This window comes from Prunus persica, chromosome G2 (genome assembly GCF_000346465.2).
Source record: "Prunus persica cultivar Lovell chromosome G2, Prunus_persica_NCBIv2, whole genome shotgun sequence".
Lineage (NCBI taxonomy): Eukaryota > Viridiplantae > Streptophyta > Magnoliopsida > Rosales > Rosaceae > Prunus > Prunus persica.
Window position 1 is genome coordinate 1,225,079 of NC_034010.1, and position 27,977 is coordinate 1,253,055.

General features: G+C 38.5%; 2 protein-coding genes across 2 annotated transcripts; one reads left to right on the top strand and one right to left on the bottom strand.

Moving 5' to 3' along the window:
* Positions 156 to 27,950, top strand: LOC109947682 (pentatricopeptide repeat-containing protein At1g76280-like). Its single transcript, XM_020558414.1, has 5 exons — positions 156 to 166; positions 9,534 to 9,589; positions 21,991 to 22,054; positions 22,169 to 22,380; positions 27,437 to 27,950. Exons 4-5 carry the CDS (start codon positions 22,205 to 22,207, stop codon positions 27,732 to 27,734), a joined length of 474 nt encoding a protein of 157 aa, XP_020414003.1. The 5' UTR covers positions 156 to 166; positions 9,534 to 9,589; positions 21,991 to 22,054; positions 22,169 to 22,204; the 3' UTR covers positions 27,735 to 27,950.
* Positions 10,581 to 14,089, bottom strand: LOC109947681 (putative disease resistance protein RGA3). Its single transcript, XM_020558413.1, is given in 3 exon segments — positions 10,581 to 10,955; positions 11,069 to 11,179; positions 11,269 to 14,089. Coding segments are annotated over 2 exon segments (2,697 nt in total). The 5' UTR covers positions 13,940 to 14,089; the 3' UTR covers positions 10,581 to 10,955; positions 11,069 to 11,153.

Genomic DNA, 27,977 nt, shown 5'->3' on the forward strand with positions numbered 1-27,977 from the left:
AAAAAATTTGAAGTCATTTGGTTTCCCGGCAGATTCTGTGACTTATCATATAATGATTGATTGTTGTAGCATTCTAGGATGTTACAGATCTACTTGCGCATTGGTGTCCATGATGTTGTGAGATGGCTTTTATCCACTAACAGTGACTTATACCATTCTCATAAAGGTAGCTTTAATATTATGATTACTCAGTCTGAATTATCATGCATCTTAGGAAACTGCTACCGTTTATGTATGTGATCGAAAAGTGTACTTTTTCGAGCTCTTGATGTGCAAACTAGTCATATTTTAGTTCTGCTTTGTTTACATAAAAACCCCTTCCTTCATCCTTCATCCTTTTTTTTTTTCCTCCTGACTAGAGTATTTGCAAAGTTTAGATGTTTGTAAAGATATTTAAGTGAAGACAATTAGTAAGTTCATTTTTTTTTAAATAAAAAAGAAAACAAAAGGAAAGTTACATTTTTGTCTTCTCTGAAATATAAGTAATTTAATACAAAATTAGTGAAATACCCATTTCTAGACATGAAACTATAAATATACCCTATACCATTTAATCTTTATAAATATACCCAAAAATAAACAATTGTATATTTTTTAATTTAATTAATAAGATGAAATACCTTTATAACCCTTTTTAGCAAGCCCCTCTCCTCCTTCAAACCCTCGCATCTCCTCTGTTCTCTCCCTTCCCTCTCTCTGCCTTCAAAGTAAGCCAAACAGTCTCAGAGCCATGGACCAACACAAGACCAACGAAAATCCTCCCTCGTCACACCGTTGACAATCTCCGTTACGTTGGTGGGCTCAAATGTGTTCTCGTAGACGATGCCTCCATTTCCTTTGCAGGTTTGTTCCATCTGCTTCAATTCGTTAAGTTCCTTTTTATTTTTGCTTAATTTACTTGAATTTCGACTTGATTTCAGTTTCTTCGTTGAATTTGGTGCTAATTTTCATTTTTTATATGAACAGAGCTAATGGTTAAGCTCGCAGAATTCTTTGGCTACTACTGTAGATTTGAGGTGTCAATTACCGGATGAAGGTGTTCAGAACGCCGACGCCGGTGTTGATTGCGAGAAGAACGAAGATGAAGACGATTTCTCTTTCGCACCCGACGGATCGTCGATTTCCACGGACGATATATTCCAAAATGGCCAGATCCGTCCGGTGTTCTCGATTTTCTACCATAATCTCCTATTCTCCGATGCCGACGACGACGAAGCTTCCAGAGCCAAAGGGGCTGCCGCTTCATCTTCCTATCTGCGACCATCAGTGAATAAGCTTTTCTTTGAAGAGCGGGATACACCAACCTCGGCAACGTCGTTTTACAACTCAGGAGGTGGACTCGGGTCGTGATCTATGAGATCAACCAGCTTCTAAGTTTGATCATCAACACCTTCTACAACAAGAAGGAAACCTTTCTCTGTGAGCTCATTAGTAATGCCTCTGATGTACGTATTTTCACCTTTTTATTCTTATCTTGATTTATCATTTCAGTATTTTCTAGTATTTATTGTATGAATCTTTGTGTTTTCTTTTTGTGTTTGGCGTGTGAACGTTTTAAATTCAACGATTTAGTTGGTATGCTTAGGTTAGAAATCTAAACATGTTAACTTTTTATGCTGTGGTTTATGATTGTTTCAATATTGAAGGAAACTAATTTATTTGTTCTTTAGTCATCGTTACTTTTTTAGTTAAAAGTTTGAGAATATTGGGGGTTTTTGACTTAGTTGTTCTCTTATGGCTTAGAAACACTAGATGAGATTTGCTGGAAACATTTTATGGAGTTTAGAGAAGAATCTAGATAAGGTTTTTTAATCGTTTCCTTTTGTTTTAATTTTTGAAGGATAGTAGCCTCTGGTCATGCTTAGGGCTACGAAATTACAGTTAACTTGAATTAATTATACGATGGTTCCATTTTGTGCCTATGATCCACCAATTGTGGGAAACAATTTATACTGGTGCAAGTCCTTTAGGCAATGATTTAGATGATGTTCTTGTGTTTACTGGAAATATGACAGTTGTAAGACAAACATCACTATTCTTTCTTAACATGTGCTTTCCATAGAGAGGAAACAGAAATTTTGAATATAGCATGGGTCCCTTTTTCGCTTATTTATATTTTTGTTTAGTCGTGTTTTTTAGGTTAAAATTTGAGTTCCCTGATGTTGAGCAATTCAAGAGCTACTTGGCCAATAATGCTTCTGTGGCAAATCAGAATTTATAATGACTGCTAGTGATACACAAACTTGCAAAGTGCAACATAAGACCAACTATATCATCTTTTGGTTTGAGTGGAGTTTTTGTTTAGGTTGGCCTGCTGTCATGCTTGCATTAGTTATGAACGAACGATTCTATTATTTCTATTGTTGTAAATTGTCTTATGGGCTGGGGCATAATTTTCATTGACTTGGGCATGTTATCCTTGGATGTAAGCAAGATGTTGTTAACAATATATGAGCTGGAGAGTGGTCACGTGCTTCTCAGTGTATAATTCGTGATTGTTAGTTAGGCTTGTTAGCTAGGCTACTTAGTAGAAGTTGTCAGCTATATAAACATTAGATTAAGCATTGCTTTAGTTAAGTGAGAATTGTAACAGCTTTTCATAACAGAAAATACAGATCTCATTTCTCTCTCTCTTTCTCTCTCTCTCTCCCTCTCCCTTCGACTTTCTCTGTCAAACACCCAAACCTAACTTTCTTGCCTCCATGGTTAACATGGTATCAGAGCTTCGGCTCTTTGATTCCTGATCGTTTTTTGCTTCCGCTCTTCTATATCATAATCAATCTCTGATTGCATCAATGGCGATTCGTTGAATGCATATGTTTTCCTCAAGTCTGATATTTCTGCCGATTTTGCAAGTGTTTGTCGCCAACTTTCTTCGAGCATTGTTCTTCTTGACTCGATGATACATTCATCTTTGGTATGCTGATTCTGTCCTCAATTTCAGTTTAAGTTTGAAGCGATTTCATTAAAAGCACGAAGCATGCTCTGTAATTTCTTGAAGCACGAAGCCGAGTTATCTGAAGCAATTTTTCAGTCTTGAAGCACGAAGCAATTTTTCAATTCTCTTGAAGCACGAAGCAATTTCTCTGTTTTCTTGAAGCACGACGTAATTTCTTGGATCTGTTTTCTTGGAAGATCATCTTTTGATTTGTTGAAGCAATTTTTTGATTCTTTGACTCTATACTGCCATGACAATCACTGCTCCGAAAATTGAGACTTTATTAGGTGTTTTGACTATTAAGTTGAATGATGATAACTTTGTGAAATGGAACTATCAATTGGAGTCTGTTCTTCAAGGATACGACTTAAATGGCCATTTTGATGGCTCTTCTGTGTGTCCATCTAAATACGTTATCTCTGAGTCAGAAGGAGTCACAACTGAGCTCACTGAGAGCTATCGTCAATGGATTCAAGTTGATAAATCCTTGCTAAGTTTGCTTCTTGCAACACTGTCTGATGAGGCAATAGAGTATGTCATTGGTTGTAAATCGGCCAGGGATGCGTGGCTAAGCCTCACTGATAGATATGCCTCTGTTTCAAGAGCTCGTGTCAATCAACTCAAAACTGAGTTGCACACTATCCACAAGGGTGGTGATTCAGTTGAAAAATTCTTGCTTCGTCTAAAGCACATACGAGATCAGTTGGCAGCAGCAGGATTTAAGCTCTCAGATGATGACATTATCATTGCAACTTTAAATGGATTACCACAGGAATTCGACATGATCAAGACTGTGCTCATTGCAAGGGAAACACCTATAGCTCTTAAGGAGTTCAGAGCTCAGTTGCTGTCTGTTGAAAAGAATATTGAATCCAGAATGTTAGCAATGAATCACTCCATGACTGGTATGATGAGTGTCAGTCCGTTTGAAATTGGCTCATCATCTCATTCTCAAGATGCTTCTCAGACTCAGGGTACTGCCTCTACAGTTGGTACCATCACTCCTCACCCTCAAGCTTCATTTCCTATGGGCTTTAATAGGGATAAATCTCAGACCAATACTTCTCATGGTGCTTATCAGTCATCAGAGTTCTCTCCTTCGTCTTATCAGCCTAATAATACATCAGGCTCTACCAATCAGTTTGTTCCTCGCGGTAGAGGCTCTATCAATGGTCAATTCCATAATCACAATAGCAACAGAGGTGGTTTTTCACCATGGTTCCCTTCTGCTCCGAGATCACAGGCCATACCTGAGTGCCAAATCTGCAATAAGAGAGGACATACGGCACCAAACTGTTACTATAGAATTCCAGATAACTCATCCACACCTATCCTTGAGTGTCAAATCTGTGGCAAGAAAGGGCACATCGCATTGAACTGTTATCATAGAGCCAACTTTGCATACCAAGGTGCTCCTCCTCCACAGTCTATTCAGGCTATGACAACCAATATGTCCTATACTCCAAATGACCTATGGATAGCAGACAGTGGAGCTTCCCATCACATGACACCCAATGTGCATCAATTGCAAGCGTCTGCCCCTTACTCTTCTGAAGACAAGATTACTATAGGCAATGGGGAAGGTCTGAGCATTGACCATATTGGCCATTCTATTTTATCCGCCTTACCAGGCACTTTACACTTAAATAAAGTGTATCATGTTCCTAAACTTGCAGCCAATCTGTTATCTGTGTATCAACTATGCAAGGATAATAACTGCAATGTTATTTTTTATGAGTATCACATATACGTGCAGGACAAGCAAACCCACAGGATTCTGTACAAAGGTCAGAGTGACAAAGGGCTCTATCCCATTCCACAAGTTCATCCTCAACTTTCACAAATTCACAAGTCACCCTTGGATTCTTCAATTTCTGTCATAGCAAATAAAGATGCAGCCAACAATAAAGCCTTGTCTCTACCTCCAGCAGCACAAGGGAATTCAAGACCTCATGCACTCTTGGGTCAACAAGTCAAAACCAAGCTGTGGCATCTTCGACTGGGCCATTCTTCCAATGATGTTCTTCATCACATGTTAAAGGTTTCTAATATTCCTTTGTCTGTTGATTCCACAACTGAGATGTGTGACTTTTGTTTACAAGGCAAAATGCACAAATTGCCTTTTTCTTCCTCTTCTACCACTAGTCTTAGACCATTTACTAAGCTGCATACAGATGTTTGGGGCCCTTCCAATGTTGCAGCTCTAGGTGGTTATAGATACTTTCTCACCATTATAGACGATTGTACACGCTACATGTGGGTATTTCCCTTGATCAATAAATCAGAAGTTTCATCTGTTTTCATAAAGTTTCATGCCTATATTGTGACTCATTATCAAGCTCAAGTTCAGTTTTTGCAATCTGATGGTGGTGGTGAATATATTAGTCACATGTTCAAAGATTTTCTAGCTTCTAAAGGCATTCTTCATCAGCTCTCTTGTCCTTATACTCCTCAGCAAAATGGATTGGCTGAGAGGAAGAATAGGCATCTTATTGAGACTACTCTTGCTCTATTAACTACAGCTGGGCTATCTCTTCCCTTTTGGTTTTATGCTGTGAATCACGCAGCATTCCTGATCAATCGCATGCCAAGTCGAGTTCTTAATATGCTATCTCCATATTATAAGTTGTTTGGTGGCCATCCAGATTTACTATCTCTCAAAGTCTTTGGGTCTGCAGTGTATCCTTTGCTGCGTCCCTATAATGCTCACAAGCTTGAACCACGATCTCATAAATGTATTTTCTTGGGGTATTCCATGGGATATAAGGGAGTACTGTGTTATGATCTGAGAACTCATAAGGTTCTCATTTCTAGACATGTTATACACAATGAAGATGTGTTTCCATGTAAGACAACCCAAGTTTCGACTCAAAATCAAGATCAGTCCTCACTGTCAACCTCTACCTCTCAATCTACACCAGTGACTGTTATTTTGGCTTCCATGCCTCAGAAATCTCCATCTGCATATGTGCTTAATTCCTCTACATCATCCACCAATTCTTCTTCATCTCCAGTTCATGATAATCAGATGCTGCCAGTTTTCACAGATGCACAATTAGAAGTTCTACTTCCTCTTGAGTCTGCATATGCACTTATGGACAATTCAGGACCACTTCCTGCGCAGGTGCATCCTGCAAGCCCTATGAATAATCACCCAATGCAAACTCGTTCCAAGTCTGGTATTGTGCAATCCAAGCAATTCCCAGAATTTTCCAGCTTTCATACACAGTTAACTTCCATTTCAGAACCAGACACACCATCCTATTTTAAACAAGCTCTTGGTCATCCAGCATGGAAACAAGCCATGACAGAAGAAATTCAAGCTCTTGATCAACAAGGAACCTGGACTCTTGTTCCTCCTCCTCCACATACAAATATTGTGGGCTGTAAATGGATCTTTAAGATCAAAAAGAATGCAGATGGCACTATCTCTCGCTATAAGGCCAGATTAGTTGCTCAGGGATTCAGTCAAGAATATGGGTTAGATTATGAGGAAACCTTCAGTCCTGTGGTACGTCATACAACGGTGCGTCTCATTCTTGGTCTAGCTGTCAATTTTCAGTGGGAATTACGGCAGCTGGATGTGAAAAATGCCTTTCTTCACGGTGAGCTTCAAGAAGAAGTGTTCATGAAGCAACCTCAAGGCTTTGTCGATTCTCAATATCCTAATCATGTGTGCAAGCTTCAAAAATCTCTCTACGGCCTGAAGCAAGCTCCTCGTGCATGGAATGCAAAATTCACAGGCTATTTACCTACCTTGGGTTTTTCAGTTTCACACTCTGATCCCAGCCTGTTTGTGAAGAAAACTGAATTTGCTGTTGTCATCCTATTACTCTATGTTGACGATATAATAATCACAGGTTCTGATCCTTCACTGGTGACATCTGTTATTCAAGCTCTTAGTGAAGTTTTTGAGCTTAAAGATCTGGGAAAGCTCAAATATTTCCTTGGTCTTGAGGTGCAATACCAGGAGGGAAAATATTTGTCAATCAAGCCAAATATGCTAGAGATCTCATCAAAAAGGCATCTATGGATACATGTAAGCCTTGTAGCACCCCTTCTAAACCTCACCATCAGGTCTTAAAGGATGAAGGTACTCCACTTCCAAATCCCACACTCTTTCGAAGCATTGTAGGTGCTTTGCAATACTTGACATTCACAAGACCAGACATTGCTTTTGCTGTCAACACAGTCTGTCAGTTTATGCATAGTCCTACAGATGTTCACCTTAGCCTAGTTAAACGTATTATCAGGTACTTGCAAGGCACATTGCAGTTTGGTGTCACGTTTTCTCCAGGATCCATGGTCTTATCTGGATATTGTGATGCCGATTGGGCTGGTGATCCCAATACTCGCAGATCCACCACAGGATATGTTGTTTTCCTCGGTTCCAATCCGATTTCTTGGTCCTCCAAGAAGCAGGCTTCTGTTTCTCGCAGCTCTACAGAAGCAGAATATCGAGCACTTGCTCACTGTGCTGCAGATATCTCATGGATACGACAAGTCTTGTGCGATTTGCATATGATAGTTCCTGAAGCTCCTCTCCTACACAGCGACAACTTGTCTGCTCTAGCTCTCAGTGCAAACCCTGTTTTTCATTCTCGCATCAAACACCTGGATGTGGATTTTCACTTCATTAGAGAGCGTGTTCAAAGTAAAGATCTCATTGTCCAATATGTTCCCACAGATGAACAGGTTGCTGATATTTTGACAAAAGGCCTTCATAGTCCAATATTCATCAAACATTGCTCCAATCTCAGCCTTGGCTCTTCCCCAGCTGAGCTTGAGGGGGGGTGTTAACAATATATGAGCTGGAGGTGTTAACAATATATGAGCTGGAGAGTGGTCACGTGCTTCTCAGTGTATAACTCGTGATTGTTAGTTAGGCTTGTTAGCTAGGCTACTTAGTAGAAGTTGTCAGCTATATAAACATTAGATTAAGCATTGCTTTAGTTAAGTGAGAATTGTAACAGCTTTTCATAACAGAAAATACAGATCTCATTTCTCTCTCTCTTTCTCTCTCTCTCTCTCCCTCTCCCTTCGACTTTCTCTGTCAAACACCCAAACCTAACTTTCTTGCCTCCATGGTTAACAGATGTTAGGTTAAAACATTCCTTGTTTACTTTTATTAGTGATTCCAAAGTGAGAGGTAGATAAGTCTCAGCAGAAGAACAAGTTCTCATTTTCTTGAAGTCTTTTCTGAATGCTCAAATTTTGCAGTTTTGATGAGCGTCTTGCTACACAGAGAAAAGAGAAAGAAATGGCAACAGCCGAACTTGGGTTTAAAAAGCCATTGAGCAAGGAGGAAAAGATAGTGAACAAGAAGGAAAGGCTAGCTGCAATTGGTAATTCACCTGGTTTAAAATTTAGCATCCATGATACGGCACTATACCTGACTATAGTTATGGAATTTCTCAACCAACTATTTGATTTGGAGTCTCAACTCAGTTTGCAATCAATAGCATGATAGGCATTAGAGTTTAAGTCAAGTCCTGCGTTTAAAGACATTTTTTTGCGGATAGAAATAATTGTATATTCCTTTAACGTGTCCAGCTTCTTGTTTAGTTTAGTAATAAGAACCTGACAGCTTTCTCATGGCTGATCATTTATACTGGGAACAGTTCATTGCATGTCGAGTTTGAGACAAAGTCAGGAAAGTCTCTAGGATTAACAAGTAGTTTAAAAGACTTCTAAGTCCATATGTATGTATGAGTTAGTATGTAATGTGGCCCTCTTACTTTATTTGGTTTACAATTGAATATGTAAATTAACGAACACTGGATCCTCTATTCATATCTCAAATATTTTCTGATTTGGTTAGACTTTATTTGGTTTATCATACCTATGATGCAAATGAAATGATGTTGTTATTGACTTCCAATAAGTGGTATGAACAGTTGTTATATTGTTCATACCTTGAAACTGAGTTGATTTCTATGACATAGTATTAACAGTGTACTTCTATGACATAGCATTAACAGAATTTCAGTAACAAAGCATGCTCTATATAATTTGCTATATATATAGTTGTGCACTTGAAGTTTATGATATGTAGAATGTGATTTTTACTAGGAAGATAGTTCTATGACATAGTATTAACAGTATACATTTTTTTTTCTTCTTGTAGAGGCATTTCCTTTTGCTTTTGCGATTATTTCTAGTGAAACTGTGGACAATTGGCGGTGGTTTCCGCAAAGGATATTGGATGTCTTGTTAGGCTTTTTTGGGTTTTTTTTTGTTGAGTTTTTTGTATGAAATGGTATTAACAATGTTTTTCTATGAGATGATATTAACAATATACTTCTATGACATGGTATTAACAATGCACTTTGGGCTTGCTGGGCTTGTTTTGGCTTTTTTTTTAGTTTTTTGTATTGGGCTTGTTTTAAGTTAATCAGTGGCAGTTATGTAATTTATAGGAACTTCAACACTCATTTCTATTTTAGTAAATGAGTTTTTGGTGTGTTTCTAAAGTGCATTCCATGTGGGTTTTTTTTATAATATCAGCCCTTATTTTGGGTATATTACTAAAGCTCCCGTAATTTAATTGAAGATGATGACTTTGAGGAAGATGTTGAATCTTGTTTTGTTCCAGATTCTGTTGGAAGTTGATGACATTGAGGAAGCATTGAATCTTTTGGATCAAGCCAGTTCAGAACGCAATAAACTTGATACCTTGCTATTTAATACCATTCTTGAAAAACCTGTGAAAAGGTATCTCATAAGATCAAAAGAGCAGTACGGTTCTCGATATACATGATTATAATTTGATCAGCCACAAAAATTGTGGTTGCATTATTCGTTAGTAATATATATATTTTTTCTCCCCTGCAATGAATGTCAGGAAGTGATTGAGTGGATGCACCAACAGAAAGTCCAGCCAGATCCAGTGACCTGCCATTTTGTTTTCACTGCATATTCCAACAGTGGTTTTCACAGCACGGCCATGGAAGCACTGCAGGTTTTGAGTATGCACATTATATGTGAAGAAGATGGCAGCTTTCCAGAAAAGGCAGAATTTGAGGATGACTTCATCTTTGCTGAAGACATGGAAGCTGAATCACGAATAGTACAGCTTTTTAAAGATTCTGAAGAGAACCTTGCTGTTGCCCTTTTGAATCTAAGATGGTGCGCCGCGCTTGGTTTCCCAATTTCATGGTCACCTAATCAAAGCCCATGGTCCAGAAGACGGTCATCTAACTACACCGCCAGGAAAGGAGCCACCTAATCATGAGATATATATATATAGGTGGCATTATGACTCCAGTGAGTTTCCCTTTATTATTATTATTATTTTTTGTTGTGGTCGAACGAAGTGTAAGGCCTCCTCAGGGAGGAAGGGGAGAGGGTGAGAGGCACAGATGAGGTCTTGATGAGGGTGTTAAATACCTAGTGCAACTAACTAATGTTGAATGAAAAAAGAAAGACCTCCGATGTATTAGATTTGTATTAGGTGATGCCCTTTTATCTTTTTTGTTTCATTACGTTATTTTGTAAGTTACTGCTTGTATATTTAAAAGGTGAAATCATGCTGCAGCTCTCAAACAAAATCAACCGTGCCTGGTAGCAGGAGGAGGCATGTTTCCGCAAGGGAGGAGAATTTCTCTACAGCTTAGAATGAGTTGCTCTCTCTCTAGGGATTTATCATTCACAATTTATGGATTAAACGACATTACAAATTATAGTTGTCGAGTTTTCATATTTTTGCATGAAAACGATAATTGGATTAATTAACAAGATGAATGTTTACATCTCTCAATTTAAACAACTAAACTATCACTCAATCATTAACTAAGTACAACCAAAAGATGAATAATGAAGGGAATTAACCTCATTCTTGGCAGATATCTGAATTTAATTCATATCATGACAATACAAACTGCTTTCACAAGACGGCACCAATTTCAAAAGCCATAAGGAAATTTGAGAGTTACAATTACCTAAATTCATCACATGTACAACTGAGTCACTTGTATAATCAAAGTCAGGATGTCTAATCAGTTTCTTCTTTTAATCACTGCATATCCATGAAGGAAAAATAAGAAACAAAACTGAATGTTATTATCATGTGAACATACCAACAACAAAACAATGTTAGGATCAAGGGCTCATCATCTAATACATACATACCACTTTCTTGGTGACCTGTTGTTGCACAATCACAATCAAGCCATAAGAATTTTTAATGGGGACCCAATCTCCACTGACCAAACCCTTAAAAAGAATAGTCTTCAGAATCATCTGAAAAAGAAAAATAAACGAGCTGAGGTTGGTTGCCATTTGAATGAAAGTGTGAATGCAAAAGAAAGAAATTAGTTAGAAAAACGCACAAATGCTTATCTCTGGGATGTGAGCAATCTTGGACCAGTCCTCGCCTGTTTCTTTCTGGTATTTTTGCTTTAAGATGGGGCAATTCTCAATTATCAACTTTTTTAATGAGGCGAGGCAAAGAAGCCCTTCTGGGAGTGATGCCAAATTAGGGCAAGCCCATATCCCAAGCAACTGAAGTGATTTAAAGTTGCCCATCCCTTCTGGTAGTGAGGCCAATTTCGTGCAATCCGAAATTCTGAGATTAACAATATTTGTGAGAGAATGAAACCAACTCGCAAACCTCGCACCCATATAGAACTCCAGCGTTAAATCTTTTAGACTTGAATGGGGCTGCAGCGCTTCCATTGACTTAATAATTACATCACTCTCCTCCTCAACCGCATCACTATTTTCTCTTTCGATGTGCATCCAATGTAAAGTCAATGAATAGAGATGTCGTTTCTCCTTCAAAATTGCATCATCATAATTCAATTCTGACATCATATCTTTCTTGTGCCTCAAATTTCTGCTATTCAACTTTCCTCTTAAATCCTTCAGCCTCCCTAACTCATTAAGCCCTGCACGATCCCTCAACATGGAATTGTCTATGCTCAAAACAAATCTACTCAAAGTACGAAGACAAATCAATTCACCCAATCCACGAGGAATCCAAGCCAATTGATAACATTGTCTCAAAATGAGATGCCTCAAGTTGATCAATTTATTGATATCTCAAGGCAATTCCACAAGAGATTCACATCTTGACAGATTTAGTGTTTCCAAATTTTGAAATTTGACTATCCAATTTGGAAGTCTCACAATGGCATTAACACTAAGATCAAGATATCTTAAATGTTTCATTTTCCTAAGACATTTTGGCAATTTTGGAATTCGCAAACCATTCAAACTCAATATACGCAATGACTTCAAATTTAAAGCAATTGTTGCACAAAATGACTTATGCAATGGCCTATGGATTGACTTCATGAATTTATTCCTCCACTGATCTTGGCGTAGGAGAAGAAAAGTCCTTAGCTTATTTGATTCCAGCAAGGATGTTGGTATTTTCGATTCCGATTCTGAATCCGATTCCGATTCCGATTCCGAAAAATCAACATCAAAATCGAAAGATACATGAAGAAGACGTTTTGCATCAAAATCAGTCTTATTGCGATCTATTATTCTGCTTCCCTCCCCTGCCACTTTAACAGCAAGTTCATTCATGAGATCATGCATTTTACAGCTTCTTATTATACCAAACTCATCTTTTTCTTCTTCTTGGAAAAAAGATCTCCAAACTAGTTCGTTATAATATTCATAACCAACATCTTCCAAGCACTCATTAGGATTTGAAGACTTAACGAACCCTTGTGCCACCCACAACCTAATTAATTTCTCTACGGGAATCTTATAATCAGGCGGGAACAAACTACAATAAGCAAAACAATGTTTCAAATGTGATGGGAGAACATCATAACTCAGCTGAAGTGTTGGAAAAATATCATTTTCTTCTTGCCTTATTGTTGAAAGCTTGTTATTCTTGAAAGCCGACCACTCAGTTTCTGGATCTCTAGTGTACAACATCCGTCCTATGGTCCTTATAGCAAGCGGAACCCCCTTACATTTTCTAGCAATCTCCTCCCCAAGGGCCTTAATGGTTGAACTCGTTGGCTCTTTTCCATCTTGGAATGCCATTTTCTTAAACAAAAACCAAGACTGCTCTTCACTTAAACCCCTTAAGTTATATGGTTTAGATGTGTCTGTTATTTTTGCAACTTTTTCACTACGAGTAGTTATTAGTATTTTACTACCTTTTCCACCACCCATCAACAAGTTTTGCAAGCCAAACCATTTTTCACGATTATCATTCCATACATCGTCCAACACAAGGAGGTATCTCTTCCCATCTATTATTTTCCTCAGTTCTTTTTGCAACAGATCAATCTCAAGGCTTTTGGCTATGTTATTAGTTGCAGATTGAATGATTTGCTTAACAAGTATATACAGCTCAAATACATTTGACACACATATCCACATTTTCAGCTCAAAATAAGTTTGGACCTCTAGATCGTTGAATACGAGTTGGGCAAGTGCAGTTTTTCCCAATCCTCCAAATCCGACTATGGAAATGATTGATACATTCTCTTCAGAGATGGTATCAAACAAGAGTTGTTTAATTGCATTTTTATCTTCATTTCTCCCTATAATAGTTTCCGTAGGGGCAAAAGAGTGAGTTACCCTTCTAAATCGTGTATCTTCACGACTCACTTCTAAGTGAAAGTTTCTACGAGATGCAATCACATTAAGTCTCTCCTTAATACTTTTAATCTTATGACCCATCTTTAGCCGAAAAGCAAGCTGGTTTGAGCTAGAGAAGAAGATGCATACCTGCTTTAACACGTGATTATTTCCAGGCATCATTTGTCTCCACTGTGCTTCAGCATAAAATTCATCTAGCACGTCATCAGCTTCATCAACAACATCTTCTAGGCTTTGAAGCCACAATTTGACTGCATGAGTCGCTTGCTTTTGCTCTGCATCAAGAAGAACAGCTTGGATTTGGGCAACTGTCTCCTGAAGCTTCAGGAGCTCATCTTTGACACCCCAAATCAATCCCATCTCTTGGAATGCACGGGAGGTCAACCTGTCAATGATCCCTTCTGCAAAGTTGAAGAGGACTCCTTCTGCCATTGCCTTGATGCAGAATAAAAGCAGAGGTGAATTAGTTACAATAACTTCAAGTGTTTGTTTCGAATGGTGATCGTGGAAAATGGATCATCATGGCTAGTTTTTATATAAGGCCCTGTAATTGGCATCTTTCAAGTAAATATTGGTTAGGCAAGGCATATGATTCTAGCCTACTATGTAAGTCTAAAGAATTTGTTGCTAGCAAGCAAAGATTGGTAATAGAATTAGGATAACACTCGATCTCAAGTAAAGCATTTGGAGATTAGTGAAGGACATATGCCTTGCCTCCCTTAATTAGCATATGATTCTAACCTAAACTTCCTACAAGTTTGTACCACCCATATACTATTCCCTAAAAGATGCACCACATGACCATACTTATTTAAGCTTCCTTCTCATTGGAGAAATATAGAGAAACTTTACCGCGTATTGAAGTAAAGAATAAATCCTACCTAAAACTTATTTCTCTGTCTGTGGGTCGGATCTGATTCTTGCCACTGGCCTAAGATTGCTCACATCCAAATACCATGTACGTTGATATTTATACGTCTAAAAATCAAGATTCAAAGCTTGGTGCTTCCGTTTGCTAACTTGTTCTACTTAACACTTGTTGGACTTATCAGATATGCCAACCTCACTTGTTGATTTTCTTCTTTGTTGATTCATATGACATACGATCGGTTCCACCCAAAAACTAAAGACATACCATCTGGTACATCTCAACCAAAGATGATTTGGTAGGAAAATATGGCACATTATGGTAGTATGGTTACGTGGTACATCTTGTGCATGCATTATAATATGAGTGGACGACAACGTTTATTTTCCTCCCTTTTAGGGAATAGTATCAATAAATATCCACTTATATTATAGCACGTGTACAAGATGTACCACGTACGTATCACTCTAGCTCTAGAGAGAATTAATTAATTTCCAACGGCTTCTTTGTTTTCAAAAGTAACCACATTCTAAGGCACTCTATAACAAGTGTATTACTTGTTTATCCATCTTTATTCCTCCAACAATTAACCATAAATGAAACAACAATTTCACTATTTTGGTAATAATACTTTTTTTTAAAATACAAAACAATATCGATCAAACAAAGTAAGGAATTTTGGAGGAAGAACCAAATTGGGTCAGCCCAACATTGCTTTGTTGCTGAAAGAAATTTTTAAGTGGGGAGTTCACTTTAAATCCGCTGATCAACTTGAGCTTGAGGAGGTTCTTGTCCCAAGGTTGCTTTCATGTTTATGAAAGGGGACTTGTGAATTGATATTCATATTAAAGCACGCCAATTACCAATTATTTATTTGGGTAGTTGTTAATTAATTTAGAAAAGTGGAAAGTTTGCTAGGTTAATAAGAGTAAATCAGGAAAAATCTTATTGAAGTATTGTTTCTCTCTCATAATAATGTTATCAAATAAATACAAAAATAAAGAATTAATCATAGTTAAACCCATGGACATGTGTCAACTTTTGAGAGGGATAGTGAGGATACACCTAGGGTTAAGGTGGTGAGCAAAAATGCACCCTCTTTTTAATAATAGATTACGTATTTAATTTAGTTAATCTGCTATACACTTTGTTTTTTTTTTAATGTTTTATACATACGAGTATTTAATAAGTAATAAATAACAAATATATATTATACTATTTATTTGTAAGTATCATGCTATTTTTTCACTATAATATGTATTTTCATATATTTTTTATTATGCTTTGAAATGCCTAAAAAGCTTATGCTTCGAGGCTTACGCCTTGTCTCACGGGAGGTAACGCTTTAGCGATTTAAAACACTGATTAGGATATGTTTTTTTGTTTTCTTATTTTCGTCATCTTATGAAAGTTTCATCTGTTTTATGCTCAGTTTTACTTCTCCAGCGCTTGGAAGCTTTTTTCATGTTTGTCTCCAGTAAATTCAAATATTGTTGCATGAACTATGCAGGATCAACTTGAACGAGCAGTGCAGATGTTGGCTAAAATGAAACAATTAAAAGTTGTGCCTGATATTAGGACATACGAGCTGCTGTTTTCGTTATTTGGTAACGTGAATGCCCCATACGAAGAGGGCAACATGTCGTTGTTGGCGTGACTTGTGGATATTGACTTACTTTCCTTACACACCAAGAATTCCTATTATAATTGTAATTGATTTACTTTAATTCCTGATTTCCTACTGCAAATAGATTTAGGAATTTATTATTTACTTGCCCATTCAGGTTTCGTTGTATTATAAATATAACCTCCTACAAGGAGAAGAATACACAGAAAATTCCCACAAACAAATATTCTCTCATAGTTTTCATATTTTAGCATGGTATCAGAGCGGCAATCTTGGAATTGCTGACTCTAGTTTCAAACCCCCGCCGCTGCTATGGGGGTTGATGATTTTTTCAACCCTCATGGAGGTAGCACCACCGACTCCTTCTCTCATTCTCCACCAACCATCGTTGAGTTGAGTGCCCAGATGGCTCCGCTCCTACAGATGCAGAATTTGACCCCGAACCCGATCCAGAATCAGGATCCTCTTTTGACGACCCCGACTATGACGACGATGACCCCGACCCCGACTCCGAAGACGACCCCGACCCCCACTCCGATGATGACCCCAACCCCGAATTTGTCTCTGATTCAGACCCTGATCCCGATTTCGACTCCGACTCCGGTCCCGACTCAGGCTCAGATTCCGATCCCAATTCCTACTCAACCTGTATCCTATGCATCTTCCGCTGCACAGATTATGACTTCTAGACTAACGACCCCGACACATGGACCAGATTGCGCATATTGTGGTGATCCGAGACACACTTGTGAGACTTGTTTTAAATCGCATGGCTACCCCAATTGGTGGGCTACTCTTATAGATCGAGGACAATGCAATATGACTAGTAATGGTACTGGTTATGGATTCCATACTTCCGATAAGATTGATTCCAGGAGCTGGATAATTGATTCTGGTGCAACTGATCATATGACGTTTGATCCTGATGACTTTCTGAATACTACACAACCTCGACGAACCTGTATTGCAAATGCCAATGGTGTTACTTATCCTGTGACAGGGGCTGGCACTGTTGCACTCTCATCCTCTCTCACACTGTCTAATACTTTACTTGTTCCATCTTTATCCACTAAATCGTTGTCAGTTAGTCAGCTTACTGAACAATTGAATTGTTGTGTACTCATTTACCCGAGTTTTTGTTTGCTTCAGGATATTCACACTAAGGAGATTCTTGGTCGTGGTACTAAGAGAGGGGGGCTATATTATGTCGATGACTTCAGTCCCGGCATGGTTAACAGCGTGACACATCCCTTTGATAGCAAACAAAAGCAAATCTGGTTGTGGCACCGTCGATTGGGACATCCTTCTTTTAGTTATATGAAGCATCTTATACCAGATTTATTCTCAGGTTTCAAGGACTCTGACTTCACATGTGATACTTGTATTTTGGCCAAGAGTCACCGTGTGCCTTACCCGTTGAGTACGAACAAGTGTACTACTCCATTTATGTTAATTCACTCTGATGTCTGGGGACCTTCTCCTATCACTGCTCCTTCTGATGTTCGATGGTTTGTGACATTCATCGATGATTGTACACGGATGACATGACTTTATTTGCTGAAGAATAAAAACGAAGTATTTTCCTGTTTTCAGTCCTTCCACAAACAGATGAAAACTCAGTTTAATGCTCAAATCCAGATTCTTCGCTCAGACAATGGTGGAGAATTTGTCAATGATGACTTTCAGACTTACTTCCAACAACATGGAATTATCCATGAGACGACTTGTCCTCAGACACCACAACAAAATGGTGTTGCTGAACGGAAGAATCGACATCTTCTTGAAACCGCTCGAGCACTTCTGATTGGCGCTCATGTTCCTCGCAATCACTGGGATGATGTTATTGTCACCGCAGTTCATCTGATCAACCGCATGCCTTCTGGTGTACTGACCTTTAAAACTCCCTTACAGGTGCTTGCACAACACAGACCTCTGCCTTCTGTTTTGGTACTCACACCCCGAATCTTTGGATGTGTGGCTTTCGTTCATCTCCACAAAAATCTACGTAGCAAACTTGATCCATGTGCGCTTCGTTGTGTTTTTGTGGGTTATGCCACTCATCAGAAAGGCTACCGCTGTTATCACCCTCCTACCCAACGAACCTATGTCATTTTGGATGTGACCTTTATGGAATCTGAGCTGTTCTTCCATGACCCATCATCCAATTCTACACTTAAGGGGGAGATACGAAGTGAAGAGCAGAGTTGGAGCAACTTGGAAAATAAAGAAATTCTCCTTTGTACAGAAATGATTGATCATTCCAAGTCTGGAGCACGAGATTACTCTCTGTCGAAAAGCGACCAATCGCCAATTCATAACGATCAATTGCCTGACCCACCTAATCCATGCGAAGATATTTCTGATCCGAGTCTCACACCTACAGACAATACAGAACAACAAGATGAAGACCCCCCTCTAACTCAACAGTACCAACAGACCAATCTCCTGAGAATATCCTTGAGGTAACTACTCCTACTAGACTTGTGCATTTAGATGATAAAACTATTGGATATCAATTACCTTTCAGGCAAAATCGTGGGAAGCCACCAAACCGTTATTCACCTGATATTGGCAAGACATCCAAGTATCCAATTGCAAATCATGTATCCACTGAGAAGCTGTCTAAACCACTCAAGGTTTTTGTGCATCAGTTCTCTGCTATCCATATTCCAACCAAGGTCTCTGAAGCATTGAAAGATCCTAAGTGGGTCCAAGCTATAAAAGATGAGATGAAAGCCCTTGAGAAAAATCAGACTTGGATATTGGAGACTATACCCCGAGGAAAAAAGACTATCGGATGTAGATGGGTGTTTACTATAAAACACAATGCAGATGGATCTATCGAGCGATACAAGGCAAGACTTGTAGCAAAAGGGTACACACAGACCTATGGTATAGACTATGAAGAAACCTTTGCTCCAGTTGCAAAGTTAAACACCGTCAGAGTCTTATTGTCCCTTGCAGCTAATTTGGATTGGCCACTACACCAATTTGATGTAAAGAATGCTTTTCTACATGGCGAACTCACGAAGGAGGTGTACATGGACATTCCTCCTGGATATAATACTACTCAGACTGGAACAGTTTGCAAGTTACGAAAAGCATTGTATGGATTGAAACAGTCACCACGTGCATGGTTTGGACGGTTCACCATGGCAATGAAGAACAATGGTTTCAAACAGTGCAACTCAGATCATACTCTGTTCTTGAAACATCGAAAAGGGAAGGTAACAGCATTAATAATCTATGTTGATGATATGATTATTACTGGAAATGATAAACAGGTAATATCACAGCTACAAGACTATCTAGCTACGGAGTTTGAGATGAAGGATCTAGGTGGACTCAAGTATTTCTTGGGAATTGAGGTGGCTCGATCGCAGCAAGGCATATTTCTCTCTCAAAGGAAATATGTCTTAGACTTGTTGACAGACACAGGAATGCTAGATTGTAAACCTGCGGACACTCCTATTGTTCAGAATCATCATCTTGGAGAATATCCGGATCAAGTTTCAACTAACAAAGAAAGATACCAAAGGTTAGTGGGAAGATTGATCTATTTGTCACATACTCGACCAGACATTGCTTATGCGGTGAGCGTTGTCAGTCAATTTATGCACTCTCCAAGTGAAGACCATATGAATGCAGTTCTTCAGATACTTAGATATTTGAAGTTTGCACCTGGAAAAGGACTTATGTTCTCAAAGCATGGTCATCTAAATATTGATGGTTATTCAGATGCAGATTGGGCAGGTAATGTAACAGATAGAAAATCCACATCAGGTTACTTCACATTCGTGGGAGGTAATTTGGTGACATGGAGAAGCAAGAAACAAAATGTAGTAGCTTTATCCAGTGCAGAAGCCGAGTTCAGAGGCATGACTAAAGGGATTTGTGAACTTCTTTAGTTAAGAAAGTTGCTTACTGAACTTGGGTATAAACCTACATCCACAATGAATCTCTTTTGTGACAACAAGGCTGCTATAGCCATTGCACAGAATCCGGTTTAGCATGATCGTACTAGACATGTTGAGGTGGATCGACACTTCATCAAACAAAAGCTTGAGGCTAAAGTGTTTCAGTTTCCTTTTGTGAAATCCGAGGATCAATTGGCGGATATTTTGACAAAGATGATTTCCAGTAAAGCATTCCACAATTCACTAGATCAGTTGGGCATTGGCGACATCTATGCACCAACGTGAGGGGGAGTGTTGGCGTGACTTGTGGATATTGACTTACTTTCCTTACACACCAAGAATTCCTATTATAATTGTAATTGATTTACTTTAATTCCTGATTTCCTACTGCAAATAGATTTAGGAATTTATTATTTACTTGCCCATTCAGGTTTCGTTGTATTATAAATATGACCTCCTACAAGGAGAAGAATACACAGAAAATTCCCACAAACAAATATTCTCTCATAGTTTTCATATTTTAGCAGTTGTCACAGGTGGATGCTGCTAAACGCATTAATGCTATAGAAATGGATATGGCAAGATATGGTATTCAGCACAGTTATTTAAAGACGTACGTCATATGCATCATTACTTTTTCGAGGATATTGTTTCCATGCCCCTTAGGCCCGGTATCTGTAGCATTTCCTTGAGCTTGCACATCAAAGCTTGTGGAAATATCAAAAAAGTATTGATATTTTTTGCATAAATATTGATTGATTATTTGAGATCAATATACAACTTGTGTTGTCTTCTAGAAGCTTATTTGCTTGGAAACAGTAAAACTTGTGTTCTTTGTACCAGCTTCCTTTCTGCAACATGCCACCAAGGGGTCTGTCGTTATTTTATTTATTTTTCCTTATCTAGAACCCTACTCTAGCATTCTTTCCTTTTCTTTTCCTTCTTTTCCCGTCCCACTAGCCTCATCTATAACATTCAATTTTTGTTTTTCCAGTTGAAAGCGCTTGGAGCAGAGGGGATGATAAGAGAGCTGATCCAGTATTTGGACGTTGCAGAGAATATATTTTGTCGTAATAACATTTATCTGGGAACACCTATTTATAATACGGTGCTGCATTCACTTGTTGAGGCTAAGGAAGTAGGTGTTTTCATCACCATTGGTTTTCCTTTCATTTGCAACTTCATGATATGTGAAATATTGGACCAGTGTTCATCTACTTTTCTCTTTCTGATTTCATGCAGAATCAAAGGGCAATTAAGATATTTAAAAATATGAAGTCATTTGGTTTCCCGGCAGATGCTGCGACTTATCATATAATGATTGATTGTTGTAGCATTCTAGGATGTTACAGATCTGCTTGCGCATTGGTCTCCATGATGTTGCGAGATGGCTTTTATCCACTAACAGTGACTTACACCATTCTCATAAAGGTAGCTTTAATATTATGATTACTCAGGCTGAATTATCATGCATCTTGGGAAACTGCTACCATTTGTGTATGTGATCGAAAAGTGTAATTTTTCCAACTCTTGTTGTGCAAACTAGTCATTTTAGTTCTGCTTTGTTTACATAAAAACCCCTTCCTTCATCCTTCTTCATGCTTTTTTATTATTATTATTTTTTTCTGACTAGAGTATTTGCAATATATGAATGCACTTAATTTCTTCTTCTTCTTTCTTTTCTTCTTTTTTTTTTTTTTTGGGTCTGAAAATGCACGTCATTTCAAGTTGAATAGATAAGCTATAGAAATTATTCGATAGCCCATTGCATGATGACATTTTTGGATGAAGTAAGAACTCTTACAAAAAGAGAATTTTTTGTTGTCCTCATAAGTTTCATTTATGGAAAGTTCAAATATTTATAAAGATATTTAAATGAAGACAATTAGTGAGTTCATTTTTTAAAAATGAAAAAGAAAACAGAAGGGAAGTTACATTTTTGTCTTCTCTGAAATATAAGTAATTTAATTAAAGATGATGACTTTGAGGAATATCCTAAGAAGGTTTGAGCAAACATATCGTTTCATTTTAAATGAAACTCATAAGCATTGAATCTTTTGGATCAAGCCAGTTCAGAACGCAATGAACTTGATACCTTGCTATTTAATACCATTCTTGAAAAAGCCTGTGAAAAGGTATCTCATAAGATGGTTCTCGATATACATGATTATAATTTGATCAAGCACAAAAATTGTGGTTGCATTATTTGTTAGTAATATATTTTTCTTTTCCCCTGCAATAAATGTCAGGAAGTGATTGAGGTAGTTGAATTTGTCGTTGAGTGGATGCACCAAGAAAAAGTCCAGCCGGATCCAGCGACCTGCCATTTTGTTTTCTCTGCATATGCCAACAGTGGTTTTCACAGCACGGCCATGGAAGCACTGCAGGTTTTGAGTATGCGCATGATATGTGAAGAAGATGGCAGCTTTCCAGAAAAGGCAGAATTTGAGGATGACTTCATCTTTGATAGAATTCATAGATTTTGGATGTGTTTGGGAGAGAAATGAGAGAGCGTTGCTCTCTGTGTAAGAACAGAAAAAAGAAATTGAAGAAAAAATGAAGTCAGCTATTTTTCATTGTATACCAAAGAAAAAAGATATATCCGTTGAGGAGAGAGAAGAGAGATTCTTCTCTAACTGCCTCAATACAAAACTCAATCCTAGCCATTGAACTATCATCCTATAAGATGATTACACTTGTCTCAATCTAAACCCTCACTTAAAGAGCCACTTGGATTCTAATCCAAGGGTCCTTATTACAAGCAGCAGAAACTAAAGTTTTTAAAAGAAAATCTAAACAACAGAAACATTTAAGTGAACTGGAAATAGGCGGCAAAGAGGATTTTTTTTTTTTTTGGCTCAGCTCAAAGGGTTACACATCAACACTCCCTTCTAACCCTTTGACTGATTTAACTCCAAGCAAATCTCTGAGGTACACAAAACGTTCCTTGGATAAAGCCTTGGTTAGAATGTCTGCAATTTGATCTTCAGATTTGCAGTAGATTAGCTCAATTTCCTTTGCTTGGATAGCTTCTCGGATGAAATGAAATTTCCTGCTTATGTGCCTGGATTTCTGATGAAAGACAGGATTCTTTGCCATTGCTATGGCAGATGTGTTATCACACAGAATTGGTGTGCCTTCCACTTGCTCCTCTCCAAAATCTTCAAGTATAAACCTTAGCCATTTAGCTTGTGATGTTGCTTCAGCAGCACTCACATATTCTGCTTCAGCAGTAGACAGAGCTACTGTATTTTGTTTGATTGAGGCCCAAGAAAACATGCCAGATCCCAGAGTGAACACATATCCTGATGTACTTCTTCTGTCATCTTCACTGCCTGCCCAGTCACTGTCACAGTAGCCAATTAAGGTAGCTGCCTTGCCCTTTTTATACTCAACTCCATATTCAAGTGTGCCTTGAACATACCTCAACACTCTTTTGGCTGTTCCCATGTGCTTTCTAGTAGGATTATGCATAAATCTAGCAAGCAGACTTGAGGCAAACATGATGTCTGGTCTTGTAGCTGTCAGATACAGCAGGCTGCCTACAATCTGTCTATATTCACTCTCATCTGCCATCTCACTTCCATCTTCTTTGCACAGCCTTTCATTTGCTACCAAGGGGGTTGCCACTGATTTACAGCCTTTTAAACCAAATTTCTCAACCACTTTCATTGCATACTTCTTCTGATGGAGAAATATGTATTTCTCAGTCTGCACAACTCCCATGCCAAGAAAATGATAGAGTAGCCCGAGATCAGTCATCTCATAATGCCTCATCATGTCATTTTTGAACTCTTCAAGCATTTTTACACAACTTCCAGTATAAACAATATCATCCACATAGAGAGAAACAATAAGAATACCTGAGCCTTCATCAGTTTTAATGTAAAGTGTAGCTTCACTTGGACTTTTCTTAAATCCTGCCTTGTTGAAGTAGGAATCTATCTCATCATACCATGCCCTTGGGGCTTGTTTTAATCCATACAAGGCCTTGTTCAGCTTATACACTTTGATTTCTTCATTCTTTTTCTCAAAACCCTGTGGCTGCTCCACATATACTTCTTCTTTTAGAACTCCATTCAGAAATGCAGACTTGACATCCAGTTGGTATAACTGCCATTCCTTCTGTGCAGCCAGAGCTATCAAAGTCCTAATGGTATCTAGCCTTGCCACTGGGGCAAACGTCTCATTATAATCGATTCCAGGTTTTTGTGAGTAGCCTTTAGCTACTAACCGAGCCTTATTCTTCTGCACAGTGCCATCTAGATTAAGCTTGGTCTTATAGATCCATTTGACACCGATAACAGGTTTGTTAAAAGGCCTTTCCACAAGCTGCCAAGTGTTATTCTTCTCAATCATTTCTAGCTCAGCCTCCATTGCCCTTCTCCATGACTCATCTAGATCAGCTTCTTCAAAATTCTCAGGCTCCATAATGCACATATTACATTGAGCCATAATGTCATTAATGCTCTTCCATTTCTTTGGTGTATGATCAATAGCTTGAGAACTTCCTTCAATGCTCTCATCCTGCAGGGTAGGATCTCCATCTGCTTGTGTTTGTGTCTCCAAGCTTTGACTTGGTTCTTCTGGAGCTATGACTTCTTCATGTATTTGCAGTGGTGCAATCAAATCTGGATTTAGAGCATAGTCTTGATTTCCAGTAGGCACAAGCACAGTGATTTCTCCTTCTCTAGCATTCTCCCATTTCCATAAGCTTTCTTCATCAAATTTCACATCCCTTGACAGAATAATCTTCCTATTTCTTGGATCAAAGAGTCTATATCCCTTTTCACAAAGACCATAGCCCACAAAAATACACTTGTGACTGTTTTCTTCAAGCTTATGCCTTAATGCAGAGGGAATAAGCACATGACAAGGAGATCCAAATATTTTCAGGTGTGCAACTCCTGGTTTTCTGCCAGTGAAGGCCTCAAATGGTGTTACCTTATTGAGAGCCTTGGTAGGGCATCTATTCAACAAATAGACTGCAGTATTGACAGCCTCTGCCCAAAACTCATAAGGGATACCTTTCTCATGCAGCATTGACTTAGCCATTTCAACCACTGTTCTATTCTTCCTCTCAGCTACTCCATTCTGCTGAGGGGAGTAAGCCACTGTTAACTGCCTTTGAATGCCAGAATCTTCACAGAAACTGATAAACTCTCCTGACAAGAATTCTCCACCCCTATCACTTCTCAAACTCTTTATTTTGAACCCACTTTGCAGCTCAGTCATAGCTTTGAATTTCATGAAACACTCCAATGCACTTGATTTGTTTCTAATGAAATACACCCAAGACATCCTAGTGTGATCATCTGTAAATAGGAGAAAATATCTGTTTCCAGAGAGGGATTCTGTTTTCATTGGTCCACAGATGTCTGTGTGAACCAATTCCAAAGGATTAGAAGCTCTCCAAGTTGATTCCAAAGGGAAAGAATCCCTATGCTGCTTTCCTTGCATACATCCATCACACACCACTGACATTTGCTCCAAATGGGGTAGTCCATGAACCATCCCTTGATTCTCAAGCAGCTTCATACTCCTTTCATTTAAGTGCCCAAGTCTCTTATGCCATATCTGCAAGCAATGTGTAACACTTGCTTTTAGAACCAACTCACTGGCAGGCATCATTGTCAATGGAAAGCATCTGTTGTTTGTCATTTGCACCTCCACAATCAGATTTTCCATTGACTGATCATCATAAATTCTCACCATATTCTCTCCAAACACAAGATGGTAGCCATGTGCCATCATTTGCCCAACACTGAGCAAATTTTCTTCAAGACCAGGTACAAGCATTACTTCATGAATGTGCTTCTTACCAACCTTGGTTTTTATCACCAAAGTTCCTTTTTCAGTAACTGAAACTACTTCTCCAGTCCCCATCTTCACCTTAGAAGTCAAATCCCTTTGAACATTTACTAAAAGTCCCTCATCTCCTGTCATGTGATTACTACACCCACTGTCTATGTACCAAGAGTGATTAACCTTTACATCTGTTGCAGCATTACAGACATAGAATAGTGTACCAATTTCTTCCATCTCATTTGCATAATTCACCCTATGTGCATTCCTATTTCCATTGCAATCTCGGACCATATGTCCAAATTTTCCACATCCATGACATTTAGGCTTGCCTTCATACCAGCACTTGCCATAATGTAACTTGTCACAATGCTTACAAGCTGCTATGTTACCATCATTAGGCTTCCAATGTTTTTGAAAGCTTTGATTTCCAGGAGCACTTTTCTGAAAACTCTGATTTTCAGAAAGACTCTCATTCTTAGGCTTCTTTTCTTCTACATTCAAACTAGCAAAGGCTCTTTCTGAAGAATTCTCAGTGTGCCTATCCAATCTGAGCTCAAAGCTCTTCAAGGAAGCAACCACTTCTTGAACTTCCAGAGTTTCAAGATCCTTTGAGTGCTCTATCACAGAGCATATAGAATCATAGGACTTAGGCAGACTAAACAATAGCTTCTGCACAATTCTCTCCCTAGATAACTCCTCACCATAACTCTTCATTTGATTCATCATATTAAACAATCTAACCAGATAGACAGATAGTGATTCACTATCCTTCATGCGAGCATATTCAAATTCCCTACGCAACCCTTGCAATTTAACATTTCGTACCTGTTTATCTCCTCTGAATTCCAGTTTCAATATATCCCAAGCTCCCTTCGAGGTCTCCTCATTCACAATCCTTGGGAATAGCTGATCTGAAACTGCGCTTTGGATTAATCCAAGTGCACGAGCATCCTTCATCAGAATCTGAGCCACCATGGACTTCTCAGTTTCTGCAGCCTCTTCTTTTTCTTTCTTCATGCCTGAGTCATCTAGCCCATTCTCGACCAGATCCCACAAACCGTGCGATTTCAAAATAGTTTTCATTCGAATACTCCAGAATTCGTAGTTTTCTCCATTAAAAACTGGTGTTCGAAGCTCAGCTGCTCCAGATCCTGCCATATGAGACATCTTGATGCAAGAATTCGCTACTTCGATCTCCAAATCAGCTCAACGATAGCTCAGATCGAGCTCGATTTACTGTTCACAGATCACGCCCAGCTCAATCAATCGAACCTGGCTCTGAGGCCATGATAGAATTCATAGATTTTGGATGTGTTTGGGAGAGAAATGAGAGAGCGTTGCTCTCTGTGTAAGAACAGAAAAAAGAAATTGAAGAAAAAATGAAGTCAGCTATTTTTCATTGTATACCAAAGAAAAAAGATATATCCGTTGAGGAGAGAGAAGAGAGATTCTTCTCTAACTGCCTCAATACAAAACTCAATCCTAGCCATTGAACTATCATCCTATAAGATGATTACACTTGTCTCAATCTAAACCCTCACTTAAAGAGCCACTTGGATTCTAATCCAAGGGTCCTTATTACAAGCAGCAGAAACTAAAGTTTTTAAAAGAAAATCTAAACAACAGAAACATTTAAGTGAACTGGAAATAGGCGGCAAAGAGGATTTTTTTTTTTTTTGGCTCAGCTCAAAGGGTTACACATCAACAATCTTTGCTGAAGACTTGGAAGCTGAATCACGAATAGTACAGCTTTTTAAAGATTCTGAAGAGAAGCTTGCTGTTGCCCTTTTGAATCTAAGATGGTGCGCCGTGCTTGGCTTCCCAATTTCATGGTCATCTAATCAAAGCCCTTTTGAAGACTGTCATCTAACTACACTGCCAGGTGGCATTATGACTCCAGTGAGTTTCCCTTTATTATTATTTTTGGTTGTGGTCGAACGAAGCGTAAGGCCTCCTCAGGAAGAAGGGGTGAGAGGCACAGATGAGGTCTTGATCTTTTACCGCTGATTTTTTAGATTTGTATTAGGCTAGGATATTTGAGAAAATTAGGGGATGCCCTTTTATCTTTTTTGGTTCATTACGTTATTTTGTAAGCTACTGCTTTGTATATTTAAAAGGTGAAATCGTACTGCAGTTCTCTAAACAGGATCAACTGTGCCTAGGAGGAGGCGGCGGCATGTTTTGTTGTTAATTTAACAAAAAGCACAAAAAAGCATTGATATTTTCTTTATGCTTTTATTCTTTAGCAAG

Excerpts from the sequence above, each read along its gene's own strand:
- LOC109947682 (XM_020558414.1), top strand. The coding sequence starts at position 22,205 with ATGCACCAAGAAAAAGTCCAGCCGGATCCAGCGACCTGCCATTTTGTT. Across the intron at positions 22,381-27,436 it reads GAATTTGAGGATGACTTCAT|CTTTGCTGAAGACTTGGAAG; the intron begins CTTTGATAGAAT and ends CACATCAACAAT.